General features: G+C 45.2%; 1 protein-coding gene across 1 annotated transcript in view; it reads left to right on the top strand.

Annotated features, from left to right (window-relative positions):
• Myzap (myocardial zonula adherens protein) overlaps positions 1-27,671 on the top strand; it is an 86,961-nt gene that overhangs the window by 10,363 nt on the left and 48,927 nt on the right. The window contains exons 2-6 of the mRNA XM_021206528.2: positions 1,156-1,242; positions 16,201-16,356; positions 19,967-20,059; positions 21,384-21,497; positions 24,720-24,872. Coding sequence (XP_021062187.1) covers positions 1,156-1,242; positions 16,201-16,356; positions 19,967-20,059; positions 21,384-21,497; positions 24,720-24,872 — 603 coding nt within the window. The remainder of the gene's footprint in view (positions 1-1,155; positions 1,243-16,200; positions 16,357-19,966; positions 20,060-21,383; positions 21,498-24,719; positions 24,873-27,671) is intronic.

Here is a 27,671-nt window from a genome sequence, read left to right as displayed (position 1 = left end):
AACTACTTAAAACATTACGTTTTTCAACCTAGCAGTTTTTAAGTGTAGAGGTTGGTGGCTTTTAGTGCATCAACAGTACTGTGGCTCCATTGCCACTGTCAATTCTCCCATCTTCTCAAACTGAAAGTCTACACCCAGTAAAAGCCAACAAGCCGTTCTCTGTCTCCTTAGCTCCTGGCAGCACCCTCTACTCCCTGTCTTGGTGTGACTGGTCTAGATACATCATATGGAAGAATTGCTTTGGTCTTATGTGCTTGCCTTATTTCAGGTAGTTTGTCTTCAAGGTTCATCCGTGATACCATGTATCAGAGTTGCCTTCCTTTCAAAGGCTGAGTAACGGTCCAACCATGATACAATGTATCAGAATTGCCTTTCTTTTCAAACGCTGAATAACGCTTTGTTGTAGTATGCACTTGGCTCCTCCATCTGGCAATAGACATCTAAATCACTTCTACTTATTAAGAATAATGAACATGACTAGAGAATCTTTGTGATTGGGCTGATGAGCGGGGTCAGCAGATAAAGGCACCTGTCACACAGGCCCGGTGACCTGAGTTTGATCTCCAGGACCCACACAGAGGTGAAAAGAGAAAAGGGATTCCACAGAGCTATCCTCTGCCCTGCCCCCTGCATGCCGTGGCATGCACACCTGTGCACACACAGTATCTGGAAGAAAAACCTTGTCATTAACATGTCCATGTCTGTTGTAGGAAAGTTAAATACATAGGCTAGAAAAGTAGGAAATACCTCCTATCTCTTCACTGGAAATGTAGACGAGAGGAAATCTAGACAATTTAGAATTTAGACAATAGGTAACTGCATTATAGATTTTGGCTTCTATCTCTCCAGTGGAATTTTGGCTTTTGTGAGTGAGATGAGATCATTTTAGGCCTTTGTTTGTTTGTTTGTTTGTTTTGGTTTTTCCATTTAGAAATGTTTGAAATCTCTGAGCTTATTTAATAGCTCCTTATTTGAGCAGCTGGATGCTGGTGGGCACTCGTACCAAGCCATGCTGGTCTTGGCATGTTGGTGTCCTTCCAGTGTTATCAGGATGGTACAATGCGCCCGTTACTGTGCAACAGGCAGAGGGCCAGCCCTGGGTCTTTCTGCCACCAACATTTATCCTAATTGGACTTTCCTCTCCACCTCTTTTAGGCAAATGTCTGCAGACTGCGGCTGACTGTGCCCCCTGAGAATCCAGTGCCACAGCAAACAGAAAAGAAGATTGAGAGGAAAGATCAGGTGAGCCATCTCTGAGCCAGGGCCTGTGGTTGGTCTTGTGCATTAATGTGTTCTTTTCCATCCCTCACCAAGTTATGTGCTGGCCCTGATTAAAAGGTCCTCAGCCCTCCACACTGCTCCCTCAACTGCCCGTGTAGCTTGGGCCCCCGCCCTTGTTTCCTGGGGGAACCCTGTTTTGGCTCTGTGTAGCCTCCTGGCTGTGGGGACACTGGACTTAGCGACAGGTGATGTGGCAGGGAAAGTGGTTTTTCCTGGAATAGCCCATGCGGTGGAGTCAAAGGGCCTTTTATGAATTGTAGAGACTGGAGCAACAGGTTGGAGGCCTGGCTCCAGCTGTCAGGAAGAGCCCAGCGGGCAGCTGAGCATGATTTTGGCTGGGTATCAGAGGCTTCTGCAAGCATTTTGTGTCATCTCTGAACAGAGTGCTGGCACTGGACAGACGAGCATGACCTTACCTTTGGTTTAGAGGGAGTTTTTCAGGCAGAACGGGTATATAAATAAACAATGGGGATGGCATGTCCCATGTGTTCCCATCTGGGAACATAGAGATGGCGCTATGTGACTCTGGCAGGTGGCAGAAGTTGAGGCTTAACAAGTAAATGGGAGGACCTGCTTACCTCTCCACCTGTGGACACCATTTTTCTCATTCCTAAGCAATGACTGGCACCTGGCAAATTTCGTCCCCTAGGATTCCAGTGGTGAGCACAGCAGTAAGCAAGGCGATGGCTGTCACCCACACAGCATATATTCCAGTGGGCTGAGAATGAAAGAAAACAAAATAATGATGTGCTTTACTGGAGGGACAGCGTGGGAGAAAGCGATGGGCATGCCGGAGACTGGGAAGGCCTTCTGGTGGACAGTTTACATGAACATAAAATGAAATAATAGGTTATAAATTTCATGGGTAGAATTATGAGATTGTGACTTCTTGAAATGCAACCTTCACTTTTGACTTAATCAGCAATGAACCATAAAAAAGGAAGCCTCTTGTAGACCAATAAGAGGCTGATACTGCCCCAGGGTTATTCTTTTCCTGTGACACTCTTCTCCTCACTTGTTGTGTGTGTGCGCATGTGTGTGTGTGTGCTTATGTATGTCCATGTATGTCCGTCTGTGTTTGCAGTGGCCAAAAGTGAACATTGAGTATCTTTCTCATTGCCATCTCTCTAGCCTACTTTTTTCTTTTTCAGATAGGGTCTATGGCTGTCTTGGAACTCAATATGTAGAACGATCTGGCCTCAAACTCACAAAGATCTTGTCTGCTTCTGGCTCCGGTGTGCCGGGATTAAAGGCATGCCCTATTATACCAGGCCTCATTTCTTGATATGGGGTCTCTCACGGAACCCAAAGCTTACCAATTTATCATGGATCTCCCGGGATTTTTGTCTCTCCTCCCTCTCATCCCTCTTTTGCTTGTTTATTTAATGGGGTTGCTGACCCAAACTCAGATCCTCATGATTTGCAGCAAGTCCTTTAACAGCTGAGCCATCTCCCCAGTCCCTCTTTCTTCACTTTCTACCAAAGATGACAAGTTACAGGAGCTGATGCAAACGGCAAGTGACAGGCAGAGGAAGTGGGGAGGAAGGAAGATGGAGTTATAGCCAGAGAGTCGTGAGAGAATGGAAACTCTGTGAACTGCTCCGAAGGAGAGGGAGTGCCTCACCAACAGTACCTGGAAGGATAATCCAGGAGGTGGGGAGGACACGCTAGACCTGAGACACCTGGTTCTGGAAATCCAGATAGCACCAGGAAGGGCCTAGCCAAGGCTTTAGGAACTGGTTTTATTTTTTATTAATTTTTTGTTTTTGTTTTTATTTTATGTGTATAGGTGCTTTGCCTGTATGTATGTCTGTGTACCACATGTATGGTCCGTGGAGGCTAGAAGAGGGTCAGGTCCCTGGAACTGGAGTTACAAATGGTTGTGAGGTGCCCCGGGGGTGCTGGGAATCTAACCTGGGTCCTCAGGAAGAGCAGAAGATGCTGTTAACCACAAAGTCACTGTTCCAGTCCTGACAGCTCTTCTGGTTAAAATGGACATAGCCTGAACACCAAAAAGACTTAAGATTTGTACAAGTTAAATAGCCCCACTCTTTTTTTTTTTCTCTTTTTGAGACATTGTTTCTCTGTGTAACAGTCCAGCTGTCCTGGAATTCACTTTGTAGATCAGTTTAACCTCAAACTCACAGAGATCCACTTGCCTCTGCCTCCTGAGTGCTGGGATTAAAGGTGTGCACCACCAGTGCCTAAATTGCCCCAATCTTATGAGCCTCTTCATGAGTTGGATTTGGGGACATTTGGGATTTTGAATTTTGGCAGATATATATGTATGTGTGTGTGTGTGTGTATGTATGTATGAATATGCATAACTTGTAAAGTCTGTACAAATATTCTCAACCAAGTGTAAACAACTCCAACATCTGAAGCTCTTCTGGTCCCAAGCATTTTGGAGATAAAGGACACTCAATCTAAAAAGATTATGATATATTGAATAATAATAAAAATCTACAACACTAGTGGGAACCAGAGAGGCATAGAGGGAAGGGGGAGGGGGAAAGGCTTGTTATAGAACACTAATTAACCTAGAAAATGTTTAGAATTTCCAGATAGGCTCATCAATGGCTAAGAAACTAGTTAGTTAAATATTATCACTGAATAAGGCATTTACCTGGTTTTAAAAGTATATCCTCTAAAGAAACAGCAGATCTTAAAGCAGAGTAAAATTTCAACCCGGTGACCCAACCCAGAATTACCAGCAGATGACAACCCTGTTAGGGGACTTCTGAAGTGAAGATATTAAGATTCTGAAGTGATTAAGAGCTACACGCAATACCCGGGTAATCTCCAGACTGAACTGCGTAACTGAATTAATTACAAGGACACAAAAGGTCCAAATCTCAGGACATTCTATAGAACAATTGGCCTGAATGCCTCCCATGAATTTGATATTAAAAGCAAGATGAATTTCTCTTGTTGGAAAGATAAAGACACCAAACACGAAATGTTATTGAGCGAACTTTGGTTAGATCTTGGCCCAAAAAAACTTGTAACAGACATGTTGATATACTTGTCAAATTTAGAAGATGAGCCATATGTTAGCTATTGAATGAATTTTGTTTGTATGCATGTGAAATATGATCGAAGATTTCTTTCATAGCTTTCTTTCATAGCTATGGACGTATATGCTTGGAAGTTACATCCGTGATGTTTTTCATTACTGTAGTAAAAACTAACAAAAACACCTCGAGGAGGGAAGTGTTTGCTTTGGGCCAGTAGTTTGAAGGTACAGCCCGTGGTGGGGCAGAAGCCATGGCGGTAGGAACCCGAGGCAGCAGGCAGGAAGTACATTTACAGGCAGGAAGAAGGGAGAGATGGAAGCTGCATCTCAACCTCCTTTCTCCTCTTTATTCAGCCCATGGGATGGTGCCATACAGAGTCAGGATGGGGATTTTTACCTCAGTTTACCCAATCTAGAAGCTCCCTCACAGATGTACCTAGTACTTGATGTCCTAGGTGATCTTAGATCCTGTCAAATTGACTGTCAGTATTAACCATTGCAGTGCCAAAGCTCATAACACCAGCGAGAGCAAGGGACAGTGAGGCTTCAGCTGCGGGGCTCTTGTGATGACCAGGATTGAATGGAGTCCTCGTGTTGAGGGGACATCATCTCCTTCCCTTTGTGTCCTTCCTCTCACTGAGAAAGTTTGAGGAAGAAGCAAAGTCCAGACTGAGTGACAGTCCCAGGGCTTGGTGGTTGTGTCTATATACATGGTAGAGTCACAGGGAATGAGATATTTCTGAGATGAGCAATGGGGGAAGGGCACCCTGGAATGGCTGTTCTCATAGAAGAGCCAAACATTCCCAAGGAAAGAGCTGGAATGCTTATCTGCGGATCGTACTCAAGTTATGCACCCATCTTTCATCTTGAAGAATGCTTTCCAGATTGGTTAAGGCAATGACTTTTTTTTCTTTTATTGTAACAAAACATCATGCATTACTTTTATTCACAGAAAGAAAAAGTGTCAAAAGTTAAAATGAGGGCTGGTGAGATGACTCAGTGGTTAAGAGTGCTGACTGCTCTTCCACAGGTCCTGAGTTCAATTCCCAGCAACCATATGGTGGCTCACAACCATCTGTAATGGGATCTGATGCCCTCTTCTGGTGTGTTTGAAGACAGCTACAGTGTACTCATATACGTAAAGTAAATAAATCTTTTTTTAAAAAAAGTTAAAATGAAAATTACACAGAGTTTTATGCAAATCGCTAAGGACACATGGACATTATCATTTTATCGGAGCTCACATGTGTATTGCTATAACTTGCACTAGAGGTTAGAGGAAGATTTTTTTTTTTTTATGGCAGATACTCATTCAGCAGGAACAATCCATTTGGGGAGAAAAAGTTCATGACAGAAGATACCTGTTGTATATTTCACCACAATAATCTCAACTCCATATTGATTACAATTAGATGGAAAGGACATTTACACTCTGAGCAGTCAGCAGAGCTCTCTTTTACAAGAGTCCACCGGGTGGAGGGTGGAGAGGATTGGTGAGATGGTCCAGCTGGCAAAGCCCTTCCACAAAGTCTGACAGTCTGAGTTTGGTCCTAGGCACCTATGTGGTAGAAGGTGATCTGAGCTCTCAAAATGTCCTCTTTTTTTTTCCTATGTGTACATCATGGCATGTGCGTGCTTCCATACATACACACACATATGCATTAAATACATATTTAAACATTTAAAGGAAATGACAAATGAAAGAATCCAGATTCGACACCCTTGAAAAGCCACGGAACAGCTCTCTACTTTAATAGAAAGCATCCTTGCTGGGAGATGACATCCAATAAAGGAGGAAGACAAACAAGGGGAATGACCCCGCTTCAGAGCTGAGTCACGTAAGAGTGATGTCACCTAAGAGTGATGTAAGCTAAGCTGTTGGACTAGGAAAAGGGCACGCCACTCTTTCAATGGTGTCATTGCTAACTGCCTTAGTAATCAGGAAGACTGTATAAGTCTAATCATTTTGGGCTGAGTTTTATCACCCACTCTAAGTTCAAGTATAGGCTTTTAGATTTGTTTACCTTTTTTCTTAAGAGATACTCCCTCACATTTCCCTGGGCAAAGTGGCTACTCTTCTTCAACATCACTGAGAAGATTAGAAGAGCCCCAGCCTTCACAAATGTTACTGTTAGGAGCAGTTTGTCAGTTGACAAAGGGGGATGCTAAGAATAATGATTATTTTAAAAACCTCAACATTAGCCACACACACACACACACACACACACACACACACACACACACACACACACTTAGGAACAACCAGGCTCAGAGGAGCACAGGAGCTGTGCACCTTGATGCGTCCTGCACTGGGCTCCGGTGTGGTGAGGTCCTAGGTGTCTGTACCAATCTGTTGACTCTCACTGTAGAACTGGGATAGAGAGGAGGGCGAGGCTGGCTGTTTCCCCAGGACTGAAGCTCTTGGGTGGTGGCAGCATCCAAAGGTTCTAGTGGCAGCAGGGAAGCTAGTGTCTGACACTGTGTCCTGGCTGAATTCCTGGGCTTGAGTCACTGGGAGCAGGGTTCACATACCAACCAGGGTTCCCTGGAGGAGGTACTTCTGATGGGGTTGCAATGTGTCTGCCCCTCCCTGGGAGCCACAAAATTGCAAGGTTGCCCACATTCTGGATGATCTTCCCAGCTCAATGACTTTGGTTCCTTTGAAAGAGAATCCACAATTTGCCAAGCCAGGGATTAGGGCTGGATAGGACACGGAAGTCTGAAGATATCAAGTGGCCTGACTGACTTCTAATGACGTGAAACTTCCCAGAGGATTTCTGGGCCATTAGAGCTACAGCTACCTAAGGGCAGCAGGGCCGGGTCACTGACACTGGCACAGCAGTTGCCAGTGGACAGCTGGCCAGATACAGACCCACTGCCTGCTGCCTATTCTCCTGTCTGTTCTTGGTTCATCATAGAGAGGAATTCTTCACAGCTCAGAAGAATTGAAGAGGGCATTTTGCCCTGTCGAATGGGAGTGTGTTGGGAGGATGCTCAAGGCAGGTTCAATAGTCAGTACTTTTCCTGGAGTTGTGGGACGGTGGGATGTATTGGAGAGGCTTCCTAACCTTAGAGGAGATCAACCTTAGCACTTAAGTTAAAATGCTGTGCATGGACATAGAGATTTGTAGTCACGGTGCTGGGGAGGCAGAGACTGGTGGGTCCCTGGAGTTTGCTGTCCAGCCAGTCCAACCTAATTGGCAAGCTCTAGGTCAAAAAGAAAACTTTTCTCAAAGGTAGTAGACAGTGTTCTTGAGGGTGACACATGAGGTCATTCTCTGGCCTCTGCACACATATGTGTGTGCCTCCCCAATATATGAACATGAACACTTTTAAAAATAAAGTAAGCCGGGTGGTGGTAGTGCATGCCTTTAATCCCAGCACTCCAGAGGCAGAGGCAGGTGGATCTCTGTGAGTTCCAAGCCTGCCTGGTCTACAGAGTGAGTTCTAGGATAGCCAGGGCTACACAGAGAAACCCTGTCTCGAAAAAACCCTAAATAAATAATAAGTAGTAAATGAGTTGTCATAGTGTTCTCCTCAGCATCTGGCCTGAGAGGTGTTCTAGGGAGGCATGACCTGATCTATGGGGATAGAAGGTGAAAGATGGTGATACTATCTCTCCAGAGACCATGAGACTGTTGTGATTCTGCTCCCATGTGACATCACTGGTTGGGCCCTGCCAGCTCACCCTCGTGGGCTTCATCCACCTAAACCCAGCCCAGTGAGCCCCCTGTATCTCCTGTGTACCTGGCATATCCTCCCTCCTCAGAACCTCTGCTGAGGTTCGTTTTCAAGCTTGCAGTGTCTTCTTAGCTGTCTGTATTTACCCAGACCTCCGGTCCCTCCGGGCTCAACAAATGGTTCGCTTCTCCACTGAGACCTTCTCTGTCTGTCCTGTGCTGCCATGACCAGGCTTCCCTCAAGCTCCAGGTCCCCGCCTGCCCTTCTTGTTTTACCTGTAGTGTTCTTAGCAAAGAAATGCCATGGGAATGGATAGACGTTTCTGTAAATATTTGGGTGTGAAAATGACATCGAGTCAGCGTAGAAACACACAGAGCAAGAAGGCGTTGGCTATTCTGCCCCTGTAGAGCCTTGCTGCCTACACACAGTAGGTGCTCGGGGACTACGATGATCAGTTTCAGGATAATTTCAGAAGTTTCTATAACAACACTGTAAACTACATGGGCTAACAATAGCATTTTGTTGTTGCCTACTTCTGAGGACTAGAAGCCTGGGATGGAGGCAGGCCCACATTCCCTGTGGAGGCTCAGAGGCAGAGCCCTTCTTTAAACTCATACAACGTCTGGTGGCTCTGGTCAGTAGTCCTTGTCTCCTGGCTGTGTGATTGCTGTCTTCACAGATGGAGCTCTTCCTGTGAGCGCATCCTTGTCTGGCTAAATTCCCTCCTTTTTGTAAGAACCCTGGTGATAATGGAGTCGAGCTTACTTTAACAATCCCCTTTTAAGGTCAGATTTTAAGTTACTAGCAGTTAAGACCCCAGCATATTTTTTATTGGGAAGTGACACAGTTCAACCCATGGCAAGTTTTTTTAAAATTGTGTGAGCAATTCAGGTGGATTAGTTTTTTTTTTTTTTTTTTTTTTTTTTTTTTTTTGCTTTTTTGCTTGTCTTTTTGTTTCTTTCATGTAGCTGAGGCTGGCTTTGAACTCTTGGTCCTCTTGCCCCTACCACCCCAGGGCTGGGATTACAGGTATGTGCCACAGATTCTGGCTTTTTCTTTGTATACTGAACATAGTAATGTGGAAGAAGGGATGATCACAGATTTCATTTGATCACAGATTTCATTCAAAGGAATTGATCAATGTGGAATGCTTTTAAATGTGGCTAAACTTTGGGAATAATATTGGTAGTAGATCATTTTGAAGTTAAATAATGGCATCTATCATTCTCAAAGAACTCTGTAATTCTCTGAAGGTCTGTATCCATATTTCTGCCCAAATCTGTAATCCTGTGAGTGAACACACACACACACACAATGGAGGGAGGGAGAGAGGAAGGAGAGAGGAGGGCTGTACACACACACACACACACAGAGGGAGAGAGAGAGAGAGAGAGAGAGAGAGAGAGAGAGAGAGAGAGAGAGAGAGAGAACGAACCAATATTAGCTATGACAGATCTACCATGTTGAACCAGAATGTAGCTGCAGTCTTGGAGCTGGTTGGAGCTGGTTCTGTGATCATCATGAGCAAGTCTTGTGCATATAATAGACTAGCTAGAAGAGACAGTGCTATGAGAAGCTACTAACACACAGGAAGGAGATTGTGCTACTTTATTCTGTTTTGAGACTTTGAGAAGCTAAGTGAGGGAGAGTGGCTGTGCGTGTGGGTGCAGAGTCCAGGACTTCTGGAGCCGTAGTGTGTCAGAGGAGGAAACCCTCGCCAGCAGATTTTATAGCCCCTTTCCTTTAAAAGCCTGGATGAGCAAGCCTGCTGGTTCTTGCCCTCGGAGAGCCTGTTTATACAACATCCTGGCTGTTGCCAGGTGAGTGGGTGAACTGCCATGATTCACGGCTGCAGCTGGGGCTGGGCTGCCTCTGTGACTGTGCAGAGGCTGTGTCTGCGTCTCAGCAAACAGGCGTGAGGCGCTGGTCCTGGAGCCTCCACTAACCTCTGCAGGGCCTATCTCAAGCCCTCTTGAAGGCACCCAGGTCCCTCTTCTAGAACAAAAGAATATTCACCCTTCCCCCCACTCCCCAACTCTGGAACTCTCTATTCACATTGAAACACTTATATAAGATAATGTCAGAGCAGTGTGTCAAAGGAGGGACTATGTTATTCTTGAGATTGATACCTGAGGTTGTCCTCTTGGGCCTCGACATGTGTATATACTCATACACACACACACACACACACACTATATATATATATATATATATATATATATATATATACACTATATATATATATATATATATAAAACTATAACATAATATATATACACACACATATACTGACCTGCACCCACATGTGTGCCTGCCAACATATGAACACATGTATGTACACACATGCCATCCTCTCTGAGTTTATTGAATTGAATGTCTGTCTATGCTGTGAAAAAGGCGCACTCCCTTCCTTTGTGGAGTTTGTTGTGCAGTCAGATCGCATCCTCTAACTTAAGAGGTGAAAAACCTAGTCCCCCATCACTAGCCTAACTAATCCAATGGCCAGCGAATTCCTCAGGTGGTCATATAGAATTCTGGGCTGGGTTACTTTTTGTGACTTCTCACCCTTTTCCAACCCAGGGAAAACAGCTGCAGCCAGAGCCTGAGGTAAGTGCTCCTGAGCTGGGAGTGCTCCTGAGAAGTCATGGGTCACATGACCTGAGAAGTTCCGGGTCACATGACTTGAAAAGTCACGGGTCACATGACCTCTTCCTGTGTGTGGCTGTTTGCACCTGTCTTAGTCCTGATCTGTTTTATGTGGGGTTTAGAGAATTTTGTGATTTTTCTCGGTTCCCTACTATGGCACGAACCGTCTTTTCCTCTCAACACTTGCAGGACCTTAGTTTTCAAGGAGATTTGCTTGGCATTGTTCATTTCATATTCATAATATTTTCATATCATTCATCACAGGTCATATTCATAATGGGTTCATAACATTAATAATAGGTCTGGAAAACACATATTCTTTTTAAAAAAGAGTTGACTTATTTTTAAGGTGTGTGTGTGTGTGTGATTGTGTGTGTGTGTTCACATGGATGGATACTGGTGCCCTTGGGATCAGAAGAGAGCATCCAGTTCCCTAGAGCTAAGATACAGGTGGTAATGAGCTGCCCCGTGTGGGTGAGTGCTGGGAGCTCAACCTGGCTCCTCTAACATAGTGTGTGCTCTTAACCACAGAGCCACCTCTCCAGCCTAAACATATGTTACATGTTTTGTTTTCTACATCTATTTTCCATCCACACATTCTCTTTGTGTCTCTGTCTCCATCATCTTTCTCTCCCTCTCTCTGTGCGATGATGCATGGGTAGCGGTCAGAGGACAAGCTGCAGGAGCCGACTTTTTCCTTCCACCATATGGATTCCAGGAATACTCAGGATTTCAGGATAAGTAGCAAGCACCTTTCCCAGCTGAGCCATCTTGCCAGCCTCCATATGTAATTTAAAACTTGATTTTTAAAAGATACAAAGCAGTGTTCTAAAGCTTCAAATAATCTTTTAACTGTGGAGAGTTTGACAGTTATACCAAAGGAGTATGTGCTTCTAGCCTTTGCCTCAACCTCAACAGCCCTCCCCACATGGTCAGCCCCCCCCCCCCCCACTCAGTGCCCCCTCCACCCATGGTCAGGGCTCCCCTCCCCTCCTGGTCAATGGTGCTTCATCTAAAGTCTACATCCTGTCCACTCCCTTCACCTGTGTACGGAAATAAATATGTCATAAATACTTCAATATGCTTCTCTCAGTGATAAACACTGCCTTTTAATATTGCCACAATGCTTTTATCATGCCAAAAAGTAATATTCATTTTAGCAATATTTTAAGAGGAGGGAAAAATGAACTATAAGCAATTGCAAACCTACTAGCTCTTATTTTTTCTGTGTTCTCTTATTTTGTTTTGTTGTATTTTGTTTTTTTGACCTTGAGCATGTTGTTATTTTCTAAACATCTGTGCTGGGACTTTTTTGTATTTCATGTTGTGGTTGAGGCTCTGGGCTCTGGTCTGTCCCTTGCTCTAAGGAACAAAGGGTGTTTCCTTCAGCTAGACTATATTCCAATGTTTGAGAAGATTTCCAGAGCCTCTTCATGCTTCTAAAGCTCCATTCAATAAATATTTGCTGAGAGTCACAATCTGTCCATCACTGCTGGCTGTTGCAGTTAAGACTGAGAAAGAAGGCAGATGGGGCGTGGTCATCTCAGGACTGGTGGCTGCCGGGGGGAGGGGGGGAGCAGGCCTCTTATCCTAAGGACACCTGCAGTCACTCATGCATGGCTGTCATCACGGGGAGAATGGGCATGAGGAGGCCTAACAGTTCTGAAGGGTCGAGGCAGTCATCACTCTGGAGGAAGAGATATCTCAGCCTAGCAGTGTGGCAGAGGGAGGAGTCTTGTGAATGGCATGAGTCAAAAAGGAGTTGGTAGAAGAACAGAAGGGGGGCCATGAGGAAGGATGGAGGTAGGGTGGGGTACTGAAGAGGAACCCTGGTTCTGGCATGTGAAGGCTGGGCTCCTGGCTTCCCTGTCTGCTAGAAACTCTGGGATGCCACATAGCCACGTCAAGTCCAACTCCCTGCTGACTCTTCACTGCTGGGAGGCAGTGTGGTTGGAGAAGGTCACATACGGAAAGACAGACAGGAGCCTGAATGCTCACCCCGGATGAACCAACATTTACACAGTAGAGCTGTGGGGACTAAAGGAAGTACCATGTAATAAAAATCACTGGGCAGCACATGTTTTCCTCCGTCTCTTTCTTCACACATGCCCTGCTGGCCTTTCCCTGTGTGGCCCAGCGTCTTCCTCCAAGGAACGCCCAGCTGCTACCCGGAGCATCATGCTGCTAGTCCTTTTGTGACCAGACCCTTTCTCTGGAGGTCCTTTATTTAGATGATATTTTAATCATTTTTACTTTTACTTTCCATTTGAAAAGTGAAATAAAAGGGGCCTGGAGAGATGGCCGAATGGTTAAGAAGGTATTCTGCTCTGGCAAGGGAACCTGAGCTCAGAGCCCAGCATCTACACAGGGTGGCTCATGACTGCCTGCAATTGTAGCTCCAGGGGATCTGACAGCCTCTTTCAGGTTGTGGACACAGATACACACATAGACAGATAATTACATATAAATCTTTAATACTTTATTAACCTTTTGAGACTCTCATACAGTGTATCATGTTCATTCCCTCCCCCCACCTCCTCACCCACCCCCACTTCACTCTCCACCCAACTGCATGCTGTTCTCCTTTTAAAAACACTCCAGTCCAGTTTGTGCTGTCCAAATATTCTTGGGTGTGGGGCCACCCCCAGGAGTGTGGTGGACCTATCGCACCCTTAAAGAAAACTGGCTCTCAGCAGTTATCAAACGCTCATAGCTCCAGCCAGGGGCAGGACTTCATGTCCACTCCCAAAATAAATCTTAAAAAAAAGTTTACATAAAAATGATTCAGCAACAACGACAACAACGGGCCAGAGTATAAATGAACACAAAGGAAAAAAATGGCATCCTGTTGTCATCAAGGAGTTTGTCACCAAAGGTTTGGATTGTGTGTTCTTAGTAAAACTCTGCACACATTCTTAAAACAAAAACAGGAATTTAAAATGTAGCCCTTTTCTCTCAGTGTATCTTAGGTATCTTTCAACTTACATAAATCCTTTTCTTTGTTGAGTTGGTGGCTTACTCTGTAGCCTAAACAGGCTTTGAACTCACTATGCAGCGCCTATTAGTCCCAAACTCATAACAATCCTTCTGCCTCAGACTCTGAGTTCTGGGCTAGCAGACCTGACCCTGTCAGAGTATTGGCCTCATCTCCCAGGGGGTGGGATCCTCTGTGGCAGGCCACCAGATCTCTGGGCTTGGCTGTGCTGTGTCTCATCAGAGCCTTGTGTCCTCAGCAGCCTGTTTTTCAGGAACTGGGCGGGGCCCAGGGCGAGAAGAACAGCTTCTGTTTCCCGGATTGTGGGGAGCCTCATTGGAGATTTTCCTTTTCCTAATTAGTGTGTTTAGCAAATTGGGGAATATCTGAATGCCAGCGTGTTACTCCACCAGGAACCAGTTAGCAGCCCAGACCTTGAAACTGACAAACACATTTCAAAGGTAGCAGCAGCACCCATGGGATCCGGGTGCCTGGGGCACATGTACAAGCTGTTACCGGAAACCAAACACCAAGAGCCTCAGACCCTCATATCCCATCACTTCCCAAGTGAACAGAATAGTGGATAACATTGCCTGTGTTGCCTGGCTTCTACCTACATCTCTATTCTTTCTTCAGAGGTGATCACTATTAACAATTTGTCATGAATCTTTCTATTTTTTTATTTGCTATTTTATGAACTTTGAATGAATTCAGCAGAATTTAGCACTCGTTTTTTTGGTGGCAACAAACAATTTAAAATGCAGATTACAGTTTTGTATTTCAAAAAAAATTTCTGAAGACCTGGGAAAAGTCTACAAAAAGGAAATTGAAAATGTTGGTACTGAGTCTGGTGTGGTGGTATATACCTTTAATCCCAGCACTTGGGAAGCAGAATCAGGTGGCTGTCTATGAGTTCGAGGCCAGCCTGGTCTACAGGGTGCATTCCAGTTCAGCCAAGGCTATGTAGTAAGACCCTGTCTCAAAAACAAACAAACAAAAAAACAAGGGGAAGAAATAAAGGAAGAAAGGAAGGAGGAGAGAGAGAGAGAAAGAAAGAGAGAAAAAAGAGAGAAAAAGAATGGAAGGGAAGGAAAAGAAAGGAAAAGGAAAGAAAAGTTGGTGGTCAAGGCAAGAGGCCTGAGGATAGAGGTCTGTGGTATAAACTAGGTACTGGATGGTGAAGAACCCACTTCTCTATGAAGTCTCAGGCTGGGTCTTGTTTTCTTTCTCTCTTTCTCTTTTCTTTTTAAAGTTACAGCTTTTAAAAATATTCCTTGTTACATCTTATGTTTTTATTCTTTGTGTTCCTGTACGTGTGTGTGTGCGCACGTACCTGCACACGCGCGCACACACACACATAGGTGAATCTCAGTTGCCCATGAAGAAAGAGGTCAGAAGACAGTTTGTGGGAGTCCGTTCTCTCCCTTGACCATGTGGATGTCAAGGATCAAGCTGGGGTCACTGGGCTTGGTGACAAGCATCAAGCTGGGGTCACTGGGCTTGGTGACAAGCATCAAGCTGGGGTCACTGGGCTTGGTGACAAGCACTTTTCCTCCCTGAGCCACTTCACCCACTCCCTCCTCTCTTCCTCTTTTAAAATTTTCTCTGTCATTGTCGTTCATGCTTGGGGAGGCCCCCTACTCTGTCTCCCCACATCTAACAGCCCACAGTATGAGGAGTTGTGCTTACCCAAAGACAAGATGGCCTAAATGTGACTGTGTGGTCACACACAAGCTCTTTGGGCCCTTTGAACTTCCATGTCCTCAGCTATGAAGTGGACAGGAAAACTCTCTGTTGCTGAATGGCTACAAACATTAGCTGTCTGAAGGAATTTTCTTGGTGGTCAAAGAATACTTGGTTTTTTTTTTTCCTGCTTCCTGAAGCCTCCATCCTACAAGGCTGTGTTAGAGTTGGACATACTATTTTTGAATTGCAGTTTACTGGTGATTCAAGCTTTAACTGCTGGAATTAAAAGCCAGCTAAGCAGAGAGGGAAGATTCTTTGGGGCTCGAGTCACACCACCTCTGCTTGGCTTTTCAGAAATATTTTGCAAATGGACACAGCAGGTGATGGGGTTCCCCCCCACACACCTCTTCCCCTTGGGTCTTGGCTGCAGGGTTAGCCCTGCCCTCCTAGATCAGTTTCTCTACCAGATGTCAGTCGACTTCAACTTCCTGAAATTCAGGCCATGGTTAGTGAAGCAGCTAAAGTCATCAGAGGAACTGGTAGAAGGCAGAAAACAGTGTCACACCTCAGTACAAGGTCTCGTGACATAATTCCTCTGGCATCTTTTTGAGATTTAGAGATGGTCGTCTCCTTGGGAAAATGGGGTATGAAGGTTCTTACCAATGGGGAGGGTGGGCCAAGACTTGTTAGAGATGGGAAATAGATGCTTTCTCCAGGGTGTGGGCAACCCCAGCCCATGCCAAGTACAGTGGGACCAGCCAATGCCAGGCTGGGATCCTGCCCCTTTGCTTCTGCTGCAGGAATTCCCAGGCTGCTGCTGGGGTACCCAGGCCAGTCAGAGCCTGCTTAATCATACATGGGTGGCCATTATTATTGCTGTGTTACTGGGTCTTATATTCTTTCTCTCATTTCCCAGCCTCCAGAACTAAGCAATGGAGAATCTACCAAGAAGCTCCCTCAGGGTGTTGTCTATGGTGTGGTGCGGAGATCAGACCCCAACCAGCAGAAGGAAATGGTTGTGTATGGCTGGTCCACCAATCAGCTGAAAGAAGAGATGAATTACATCAAAGACGTGAGCTACTCAAGGATATTTTGTTTTCTGTTCTTTGAAGCAGATAGAAGGGTGGAGTCAGAAGCGTGGATGGGAATGTTAAGTAGGCATTTTGAAAGTCTTATTTGGGGGTGGAAATGCTTCTCCATTTCTTTGTGGTGATGCTAAAGGTACAGGTATAATTTTTCAACAAGCTTCTCTTGGGTGGTTGTTACAGGCAGAAGGATCATGTGACCCAGGGCTCCTGCTGGGTGTGGTGTGGAGACTCTTGGGTGGTTTTGCATAAGATACTAGACACACATAATGTATGCGTTTGGGCAACTGTATAAACGTAGGTGTTACTGGCTACTTGTAAGAGAACCGCCAACTCAGAAAGAGATGTTTTCCTTGGAGATGGGCCTGGAGGTGGAGGGGTTTCAGTCAGGGCACAACTAGGCTCTGGGTCTGGTTTTCAGTATTTCTTTTGGGCTTTTTTTTTTCCTTTGGCCTCAAGATTGGGTCTCTCCTACACATATGACAATGTTTGGAGAAAGAGAATAGGACACCCAGTTCCGGACAGTTTTTTGAAGTTGCCCCTTAACATTGCATCTCCTGGCCAGGGATGGTTACACCCCACCCCACCCTTCACCAATCACTGACAGGGAACATAAGAGAACCTTGGCAGGTTCACACCAGTGATTTGGGTAGAAACGAATGCTGGGAAGTCAACCACAGCAGACAAGGTTCGGTCTAAGCCATTCAATGTAAAAACTCTTTGTATTTAGAAATTTCCCCTTGTCTTTTACATTGAGAAGGTTTAGAAGTGTGTGAAAACGAAAACAAGTGGCCACCCTCTCGCCATTCACCCTGTCCTGTGGCCAATGCTCTGCATCGTTTTCTTCAAATACTTTGATGGCTGTCTGTGTTTCTTTTTTGTGCTACCCAGTGCCCCCTCCATCCACACTAACCTGGCTGCTGATGCTGAGCTCAAACCAGACTAGTTAGATGACAGACACATGAACTGCTCTGATGCCCATGAGCCCCAAACACTTACCCCATGGCTCAGTGCTGGGGGACGCAAGTGTCAGTAGTGGACTGGAGAAGTCCCCCAAGCCTGTGAGCCCACTGCTTCTGCTGTAGTGTGCCCTTTGTCCTCTGTAGGCTTCAGTTTATTCATTGATAGCCGAGTTCTCATCCCTGAGTTCAAAGCCTCCAGTTTTGTGAGCCTCGTTTGGTTTGGGGCAGATGATGGGCAAAGCCACATTTTCTTAGCTATTATTGTATGAAGTTTGTTTTTGTTGTTGTTGTTATTGTTTTAAATTATCAAATGTATAGGCTGGGAACATACCATAAAGTGCCCATTGTACAAGCATGAGGATCTGAGAGTTCAGATACCCAGTATCCATGTAAAAACTGTGTGGTTGCTGGCATCTGTAACTCTAGTACTGGTGGGGCAGACACAACAGCTGGCCAGTGACATCCTTGGAGCTCACTGGCCAGCCGTTGTAGCTGAATAGATGAACTCCAAGTTCAGTGAGAGTCCCTACCTCAAAACATAAGGTGGAGAATGATCAAGGAAGATATCTAATATTAACTTTTGACCTTACACATGTGCACACATATGCATGCACACCCATACATACATGTACCACCCTCAAGAACAGGTCCATACACCATACAAACATACTCACATGCACATGTGCACATAAACACACACACACACACACACACACACACACACACACACACACACTCATTATGTATTATAACCACTAGTCTTGAACACCCAGTTATATGATCTCCTAAAGATCGTTTTTAATCATGCAAAATGTTGCATCCCAGATTGCTGAACAATGCAGGCCTTTCTCAATGAAATATTTAGACCTTCATTTACATGCTCCATATAACTGGGGATTACTTTAGAAGTAAACCTTATAAGTAGAGCTCAGACTCCCAAATTGCCCAAGACAGACACAGCAGGTCCAGGCTAATGCTCAGCTATAAATGATATGCACTGAAATCACAGAACTGGTTCTGACCCAAAATTCCCAACCTCCACTATGATCTGCAATACAAAGTTAATTCCTAGGTCCCACCTCTAATGGCTGGTTTCAGATACAGCCCAGCCTGCTCATTCCTCAGTGTGTTTATGAGTTTGTTGCCCTTGCTCCCTGATGGGAGACACCCCGGCCTTGTTGGTTGCCTATACTGTACAGTGGAAGCAACACCCAGCTCAAGGTTCCACCCATTCACCTCTGGTGACAGACAGCACATGAGCCAGCTAGGGTAGTAATGAGTCATTCACCCCCTAGAATGAAGGGTCATGCTTTGAGCCTCAATTTCCCCATTGTTTGTGGCCAATATAGACTATTAGAATTCATCTGGGCAGGGGCTGGAGAGATGGCTTAGGTGTTAAGGGTTCCTGCTGTAGAGGACCCAGATTTGATTCCCAGCACCTACCTATGCCAGGCAGCTCACAAGTATCTGTAACTCAAGTTCTAGGAGATCCTACATCTTCTTCTGGCTTCCACTAGTACTTGTACTTACACACACACACACACTTAAGAATAAAATAAATTAAAAAAAAAACACAAACAAAAAAACCTTCAACTGGGAATTCCTCTAGTCTTCTAATATCCTACCAATATCCATTCTAAAATAAAATGTACCTCAGTATTAGAGTTCTTGCCTGGCATGCATGAGGCCTTGAGTTCAAATCCCTAGTACAAGAAAGAGAAAACAAAACCTTGAAAGCAAAACAGGGTGCATCTTAAACAAATAGACCTTCAGTATCAAGTCTTCCAGCATGGCTCCTAAACATTTATACTTAAACCAGACTGCTTTCCTTCAGCCATTTGGAAGCCCAACAGCTTGTAGTTTGCCTGGAGAAAGCTCCCTCAAGACTTCTTGATCAGTTGGAAGACTCCCAAGAATGTTACCAAACATCTAAGGACACCAGAAGATGGGGAAACAGGGTTGTATTATCAGCTTCCCACTTAACACTCTTTTGATAGACACCCACAGTCCAGACTTGCAAAGTGTTTGCATGAGTGAGGGTTTGAGGACCACTGTCCTCTTTGTTGTACCCAGTGTGTGTTCTGTGGATAATTACTGAGAAACAGACATCTGAATTTATGGCCCCTTCAGGCCTCACATTTTTCCACCTCACATTCTAGACATTTAATTGCTTCTTGGCATTGGGACCAGAGTGAGAGAGTGAGAGTGAGAGAGAGAGAATTAGAGGTTGCTGCTTGCTTTGGAGTGTTTTCATCCTCAAAGCCATGTGTTTACAGTCAATTTAGTTTAAAAACTTCCTGCTTGTAGAGACATGTGATTGAGAGGGGTAAACTTTGTTCAAACAGGGTTTGAGGGTGATGGGTGAGTCTTAAAGTCATGTGGGTGTCCTTCAGCTTATTGTTTGAATAATATAATATCTGTTGATCCTTATCCTCACATACAATACACATTATTGTTTTGATAGTTTCCATTTTTTTCTAACTAAATGTTAAGAGCAATCTTGTCACTTAATTTGTTACACATCTTATTCCTAAGTTGTGTGTGTGTGAGAGTCTTTCTTCTATTAATAAAGTTTCCAGCATCTTTCACAAATGTATTATAACTTGATTTCTAACTCTCATCTTTGTGGCTGTAGGTGAGGGCCACACTGGAGAAAGTGAGGAAGCGGATGTATGGAGACTATGATGAGATGAGACAGAAGATCCGACAGCTCACCCAGGACCTGTCGGTGAGTCCATGCCTCAGCACTCTGGAATCACAGGACTTTCTGCAGACCCACCTGTGGTTCAATAATGAATGGCGATTTCTAATATTGTTTAAAGCTTAGCTCTCTAGCTGGGGCAGTCTCCCAGCTACCGTCTAAACCTGACTATTCAAGCACTATGACCTGCCACATGACTAACTCTACCTCTCTGCTCTCATCTGTCTGATCCTTCCAGTCCTCTTCAAATCTCCCAGAGTCCCTCTCTGCCTGGAAGTTCCGCCCTTGTACTTCCTGTACCAGCTATTGGCTGTCAGCTCTTTATTACAACCAATCAGCAGCAAGACAACACCTGAACATCTCATAGATTGCCTAAGGCATTGAGGCTGTTACATGCTGGTCAGAGGCCATACAAATGACAGTACCAAAATCCTGCCAGTGTTTAGCTCTCTGAATTCTATGGAATTGGCAACTGAAAATACAGAGACACACCTTAATATAATGTAAGGGCGGTCACCCCAACTCGGAGGCCATGAGAGAATGGCAGACCTTGCAGTCTGTGCTTAGTGGCTGGAGATGTTTGAATAGCTCATGCTTTTTATGAATGGAGTCATACTTAAAGGAACTGAGAGGACATCTTTTGAGGAACAGATTGAACTTGATTATTCAAAGGAAAATATCTAATAATCTTACTTATAGTTGCGTTATAAGAGCAGTACACACTCTTAACTACTGAGCCATCTCTCCAGCCCCACCCAAACAAATTCTATTTAATGGCCTACTCTAAAAAAAAACAAAATACTTTACTCTTTTTTTTTTTTAAATGAAGTCTTATCCCAGGGTGGCCTCAAAGTTGTATGGTATGACCTTGAACCCCTCATTCTCTAGTTTTCACCTCCCCAGTGAAGGGATTATAGGTGTGTACCACTATGCCTGGTTTATGCAGTACTGAGGATCAAGCCCAGGGCCTTGTGTATACTCTGCCAACTGAACCACATTCCCGTCCCTCAAATTCTATCCTTAAGAATTTATTCTACAGACAAGCTCCTGCATATGCAAAATGACTCATGGATAAACTAACGTGTTTTTTTTTATTTTAAAGATCATTTGTAATAGTTTAAAAAAGATGGATATTGAAATACACACCAAGAAAAAAAAGGATGTTTTTTTCTCTCCTGGCAGTACTTCCTTTATTGACTATGCAAGGTCCCTGGCCCCAGATGTTGGTTTGTATTCTGTAGCTTTACTGTAAATACTACTTAAGTAGATATGGCTGCTCGCAGAAGGTTTCCCTCTCACTGGAGCCTGTGGGGTGTAGACTGGTTTGGAGTGACTGTCTTTCTCTCTCCAGGTGTCCCATGCCCAGCAGGACTATCTAGACAGTCACATCCAAGCCCAGGCATCGGCCCTGGATAGCTTCAATGCCATGAATGCGGCGCTGGCATCTGACTCTGTTGGCTTACAGGTATCGCTCTGATTCTCCTTAGCTAGGGGCCTTTTCTTACAAGGCAGCCAGGCTTAACCAGGAGTGGGTCTCATTTTCAGAAAAGTCACAGAATGCCCTGTGTTCTGTCATGGTCCTTTAAGCACAGCCACCATAAAGGCAGTTTCTGGAAGGTGGGTAGAAAATTGGAGGAAATGTTTCCAGTTGAGCCTGTCGGGTGCCCATGAGCCTCTGTCAGGTGCCCATGCCAGTGGGATTTTAGGCTCAGCTCCAGGATGGAGATGTCTCCTGTTCCCTAGATCCTCAGTGTGTGTGTCTACACAACACATCAACTACCTTCTCCTTGTAGCTCTGGTGCTTCAGGAAGTCCCACTTGGTTACAGAAAAGACATATTTATCCAGAGAAAGGATGTAACCTTTCACAAGAAGGAGCTCTCACAGCAAGCACATTTTCTTGATTTAAAAATGATTTTACATTGGAAAGAATCTTGTGTTCCAGAGAATGGAGACATTTTTAGTAGACCCACATTCTCAATTAAGACATACTGCCAGAGATTGGCTCTGAGCTAACCATTAACTCCTTTCGATGGTTGTGCTTCTAATGACTTGGTCCCCTGACCAGCATGCAAGCTCATCTGAAGACGTTCAGAGCAAACCTCTGGTTTCAGTTTTCAAATACACAAACAATCATTTCTGCCATCCTCCGAGTTTATTTGGCTTATCTTTTTATATCCTCTTTAAAATGCAGCCCTCTCATTTATAATCCTTTCTGGTCCTATGTAAATAGTTTTGTGGATAAGCAAACAGACCACCATACTGGACTCCTCCACTTCCCATAGAACTTAGTATTATTCATCAGCCACAGCTGATGGAGCCCCAGAGGCAACAAAGCTTGGTTGGCTTCCAGCAATGGGTGGGACAGGGCTGTGTTTGGGTTTGTCTGGGATGCCCATTTCTGGTTGGGCCACAGTCCCATGCTTTTCCTGGCTCCCTTTTGTGTATGCCAGCTTCCCCCTGGCCTTGGGCCAAGTCCCTGGTTTATTCAGGAGCCCTTTGTTCCCTTCCTCGTATCATGGAGGGGACTTACCCATGCTCTCTTTCCCTCCCTCTTAGGAACCATTTCACTCCCAGTCTACAGAGAGGGCTTTGCCCATCTGAGTTCAGACCTGCTGGTGTCTGCACTGTGACTCTGGATTCTCTTCCCAGAAAAACAGTATTTTTTTTTTTTTGGGGGGGGGGCAAATTCTTCTCATGGGCATTTAGCTGACAACCTAGGCATTTACCTCCCTTAGGTTTCTTATTAGAGCAGTGTTAGCCCTAACCTAAGGATCCATAGTCTCTTAGTTCCGAGCTACAAAAAAAAAAAAAAAAAAAAAAAAAAAAAAAAAAAAAAAAAAAAACAGGGCCATGCACCTAGAAGATTAGCCATTGGCCTTATCTGAAGGTCATTGGCTGAAGGTCAGTGGTGCAAGAAAGCTCACAGGCTCTGCCACCCTTCCCTTCTTCTTGGTTGTTGTTATCGACAGAGGCCAGACTCTTGGCTTTATTTCTTAAAAACGCAGAGCTAGACAGACTGTGGGTAAACTGAGACCAGGAGAGATCAACGACCTGACATTAAGTGTCTAGCTAGTGGCAGAGACAGGATTAGATGAATCTTGTCTCCTGGTCAAGGCTAAGTGTTTGGTGTCCATTTTCTCCCGGAAGGACTTGGGCGTTGGTCTAGATGTCTTCTGAAGTCCTTGGAAGCTTCTGATGGCTTCGGTGTTTCCTTTGATAACTTCTCCCCTCCACTGACAGTGTCTGAACTGATTCAAGTGGATTTAGGATCAAGAGGTATATTGCCCAGTGAGGGATGGGGGAATCTTCAGAGGCTATCCATCCTTCGGCACAGAGGAGATACACACTCCGTCTGGTACTAGGTTCTGAGACTTGCAATCTAATGTAAATAACGCCCATACCCCAGTGTCCAGTGGTGAGAGTCTGGGGCTTTTGGGAATCATCTCTCTCTAATTAATTAGGTAGAGATGGGAGCAATAATCAGCAGCATTATTAATTTAGTTAGCTCTGCCCACTGGGGTGTCCAGGAGCAGCGGACAGTCAACAGCATCTTCCCTTTCCCCCAGACAGGGTCTCATGAAGCTGAAGTTAGCTTCAAACTCGCTATGTAGCCCAGGATGACCTTGAATTTGATTATTCCTGACTACTTAAGTAAGCCACCACAAGTCCCATATGTAGTGCCAGGGATGGAACCCTGGGCCGTGTGCTTGCTGGGTTCCCTAGTTTGTTTCTGTCGCTGTTATAACACATCCCAAGTAAAAGCAACCTGGGGGAGGAAAGGGAACAGGTTTATTTGGCCACATCACAGTTCATCACCAAAAGAAGTCAGAGCAGGAACTCACCCAGGGCAGGAACCTGGAGGCAGGAGCTGATGCAGAGGCCCTGGAGGGACACAGCTCACTGGTCTGCTCAGCCTGCTTTCTTCTAGAACTCAGGAAGGACTACCTGCCCAAGGGCAGCACAGCCCACAGTGAGCTGGGTGCCCCCACATCGATTTTCAGATGAGAAAAATTCACCACAGGTCTGCCCACCCACCAATCTCATGGAGGTATTTTCTCAATTAAGGTTCCCCTTTCCCAGAGGACCCTGGCTTGTGTCAAGTTGACTAACCAGCACACTAGCCAAGCACTCTACCATCTGAGCTACATTCCCAGACTTTTAACAGGCTTCTGACACTTCCAGGCAATGTTGTTGAACCTTATCTTTATTCTATAAAATACTTTATTTTCACTTCAGTATAAAAAATATGGGAGATTTGGGGAAACAATAAAAATAAAAATAAATCTCAGTTCTGTTATGTAGCAAAGACTATCATGGGTTTGGATTTATGAATGGAATTGGCCCGTGTTTACTACTTTACACCTGTTCTTTCCACCACACCCCCACCACACCCCACCCCCACCTTGTGTCATTATATCATTATGGGCATTTATTTTTATTTTCCCTGGGAAAGATTCCATTCAGTTCACCGTCCCATCCTAAGCAGCGGGTAGTCTAATAGTCCACAGCTGTTGGGGATTGTAGGGAAAGCTGTGGCCCACTTAACCTCAGCGGGACAGGCCTCAGCCACTGTGGGGATCCCTGGAACCCCCAACCGGAGCGCTGCTGCAGTGTAAGACAAAATGGGCTGCTGCTGTGTGTGTCCTCACACCCCTGGGTGTTTGTTTTTAACTTTCACCCAACTAGAAAACCCTTGTGGACGTGACTTTGGAAAATAGCCACATCAAGGATCAAATCCGACACCTGCAGCAGACCTATGAGGCATCCATGGACAAGCTGCGAGAGAAGCAGAGGCAGTTAGAGGCTGCTCACATGGAAAACCAGCTGCTGAAGATGAGGGTAAGGCTGTCGGCCTTCCCCACTGGCCTCTCTCCTCTCTCTCCTCCTCAGTTCCTCGCCTCTCTTTCCCCATTCTCTCTCTCACCAGTTACAGGCATGGTCTGAAGGTGCCGAGGAGGTGTCTGGTCACAGTTCCCCGCCTAGAGTTGGGCATGTCTAACTACATGGCTAACTGCAGTGGCCTCAAGGTGTACCTAGAATTGCCATGGCTTTGTGGTTATGTTGTTGGGAAGGGCAGTGGGATGCTCCCTGGGATATACTCAGGAGCTTTGAAGGGCTCTCGCTTTGCCGTGTGAATGTTCTTTAAAGTTCCAAGGGCTGCTCCCAGCCTACACAAGCACACACCCCTCAAAGATCTGACCCTCTTGACCACTGGGCTGCGTGCATGCCTAAGCTAGATGAAGTCTAAAATGAAGTCCAGTGGGCCCTCCCCAAGTGGGTCTTTTTTTTTTTAAAGCACCTATTACATAATGGTTTCCATATGACATTTCCATACATATATCGTACACATATCAAATGATCATATCTATACTCTCATAACTCTTTCTATCCCTGCCCCCAGCTCTCATGGGTCACCTTCCTTGTCCCAGCTAATCCCCAGTTTGCTGTATGTCTTTTTGTGTATGTGGGAGTAATTAGGTTTACTGTCAGGAGTATGGGTGAGGGGTTGTTTATGGAAGCAAAAGCAACCAACAACTGCACCACTGAAGAAAATGCCTCTCTTTCCCAGCTACCATCAACTGCCTACAAGAAAGGGTATGGCTTCATAGGTCCTTCCTCCAAGGCTGTGTTCTGCATAGCCTTAAACTGTTCTGTAGATCATGTATAACTTATCACCTAAACCAGAGTATGACCATGAAGAGTGGAGTTGCTAATAGCCCAGTCAGGAAAACCATCTGCCAGCACATCTTTCCCTGTGGCTGCCATGCTCTACCACAGACTCTCTGGTGTTCCCCTCTGGAGCACTGCTGTTACAGCCACCCTGGGGTTGGGCTTGGGTAATATATTAGCCCTTTTTTGCTCTCTTTCCAAATAAGACAACTCTTTCTGTTTTTGTTATTTTTAATTATGTGTTTGTATGTGTGTCTGAGAGTGGGTTTGTGCACCTGAGTGTAGTGCCCGCAGAGGCCAGAAGAGGGCATCAGATTGCTAAGAGCTGGAGTTACAGAGGATTGTGAGCCCCCTGATGTGGGGACTGGGAGCAGAACTCAGGTTCTCTGGAAGATAAACATGTCTTCTTAACCACTGAGCAATCTCTTCTGTGCTAGGCCAGTCTTTCTCTTTACAACTTTATACATTCTATTTCTTACTATTTCAAAATTTTAATTTTATAATTAAAAAAGATTATTGTGAAAGAAGTCAGAAGTTCCTGAATTAAACCTTTGGGTATCTATTCACCCCACAAGCACTTATTGAGCACCTACTGTTTGGGTCTATCCTGTGTATTCCGTTTTTTCTCTGGGGTGATATGTCACCAATATAACTAGGTAGCCTGAAAGTCCAGATCCCTCATGTCCAGCCTACAGTGTGGCCTGTCTTAGAAACTGATGCTGAGTTTGATCCTCACCACTAGAGCTCAAAGGGTTCTTCTTTACTCTCCCTTTATTTTTCAAATAAATTTTCTTCCCTTTCCTTTATTTTTCAAATAAAATTTCAAATCCTTCAAATTAAAAAATGAAAGAAGTTCCAGGAACACAAGGGGCCTCGTGTGAGTGGAGTACAGCGTGAACAGGCTTCAGATGGAGCCCTTTTCCATGGCGTGAGGGGTGGACCTGGGTTCTTAGATAGTGACAGCCTTTACTCAGAAACTTTCATCCTGAGTACTTGCCCAGTGATGACCATCCAAGGGCATCAAGAGGGACTTGTCACATCTTTGGAGTAAACACCATGTAACTCATTAAGGTCAAAGGATGCCTCCCTTTCTCTGAGGTGAGGCACTCACATGCTCAGATGCCTTAGGTGAGCAGAAGCCCGGGAGGAGGGGCGAAGGCGCAGCAGCAGCAGCAGCAGCAGCAGCAGCAGCAGCAGCAGCAGCAGCAGCAGGGTCGGTGGTATGAGGCCAGAAACAGACCATCATATGATCTCTCTGGAGATCCACCCCACCCACCCCAGCTCCAAAGATTCTCTCAAGCTGCACCAGCTCCAGCTGGCCACTAAAGCCTCCCATCCCCGTGGCCACACTAGGCCAAGATATTTTCAAAGGCAATGGCTTGGGAAGCATGCAGTGTGGCAAGGATGGGTGCAGATTCTTTTATTTGTGTCTAACAAGGCCCGACTTAGAGATGCAGTTGTTCGGTGCCATGAGTGGGGTTGATTGGAGAAGCTATAAAACAATCAAGCTGTGTGTGTATGTGCACATATGCTGCATGTGGGTATAAGTCAGACGTCATCTTCCAAGTGCGCTTGCTCAGGAGCTGTCCAACTTACCTTCTGAGACACAGTCTGTCACTGGAACCCAGCGCTTGCTCTCTATAGCTGGCTGGCCAGTGAGCCCAGGATCATCTGACTGTCTCTGACTGCTCTGTGCTGGGAGTTACAAGTATGTGTCACCACACGTTGCTCTTTCCCTTCCCTTCCCTTCTTTCTTTCTCCCTTTGTTTTTGTATGACTTCTGGAAAAAACTTACCAACTGAGACCATTTCCCCAGCACTAAGAAGTGGCCTTCTGAAAAATTGATCCTCTGAAACACTTTGTCTCAATTATCCTAAATAACTTAGTGTACAGTGCCATCTTTCATTGGTGTGTGCTTCTCTCTCTCTCTCTCTCTCTCTCTCTCTCTCTCTCTCTCTCTCTCTCTCT

The sequence above is a fragment of the Mus pahari genome, chromosome 10 (assembly GCF_900095145.1).
Source record: "Mus pahari chromosome 10, PAHARI_EIJ_v1.1, whole genome shotgun sequence".
Lineage (NCBI taxonomy): Eukaryota > Metazoa > Chordata > Mammalia > Rodentia > Muridae > Mus > Mus pahari.
The sequence above is the reverse complement of the archived record's forward strand: the minus strand, read 5'-3'. Positions and strand labels throughout refer to the sequence as shown.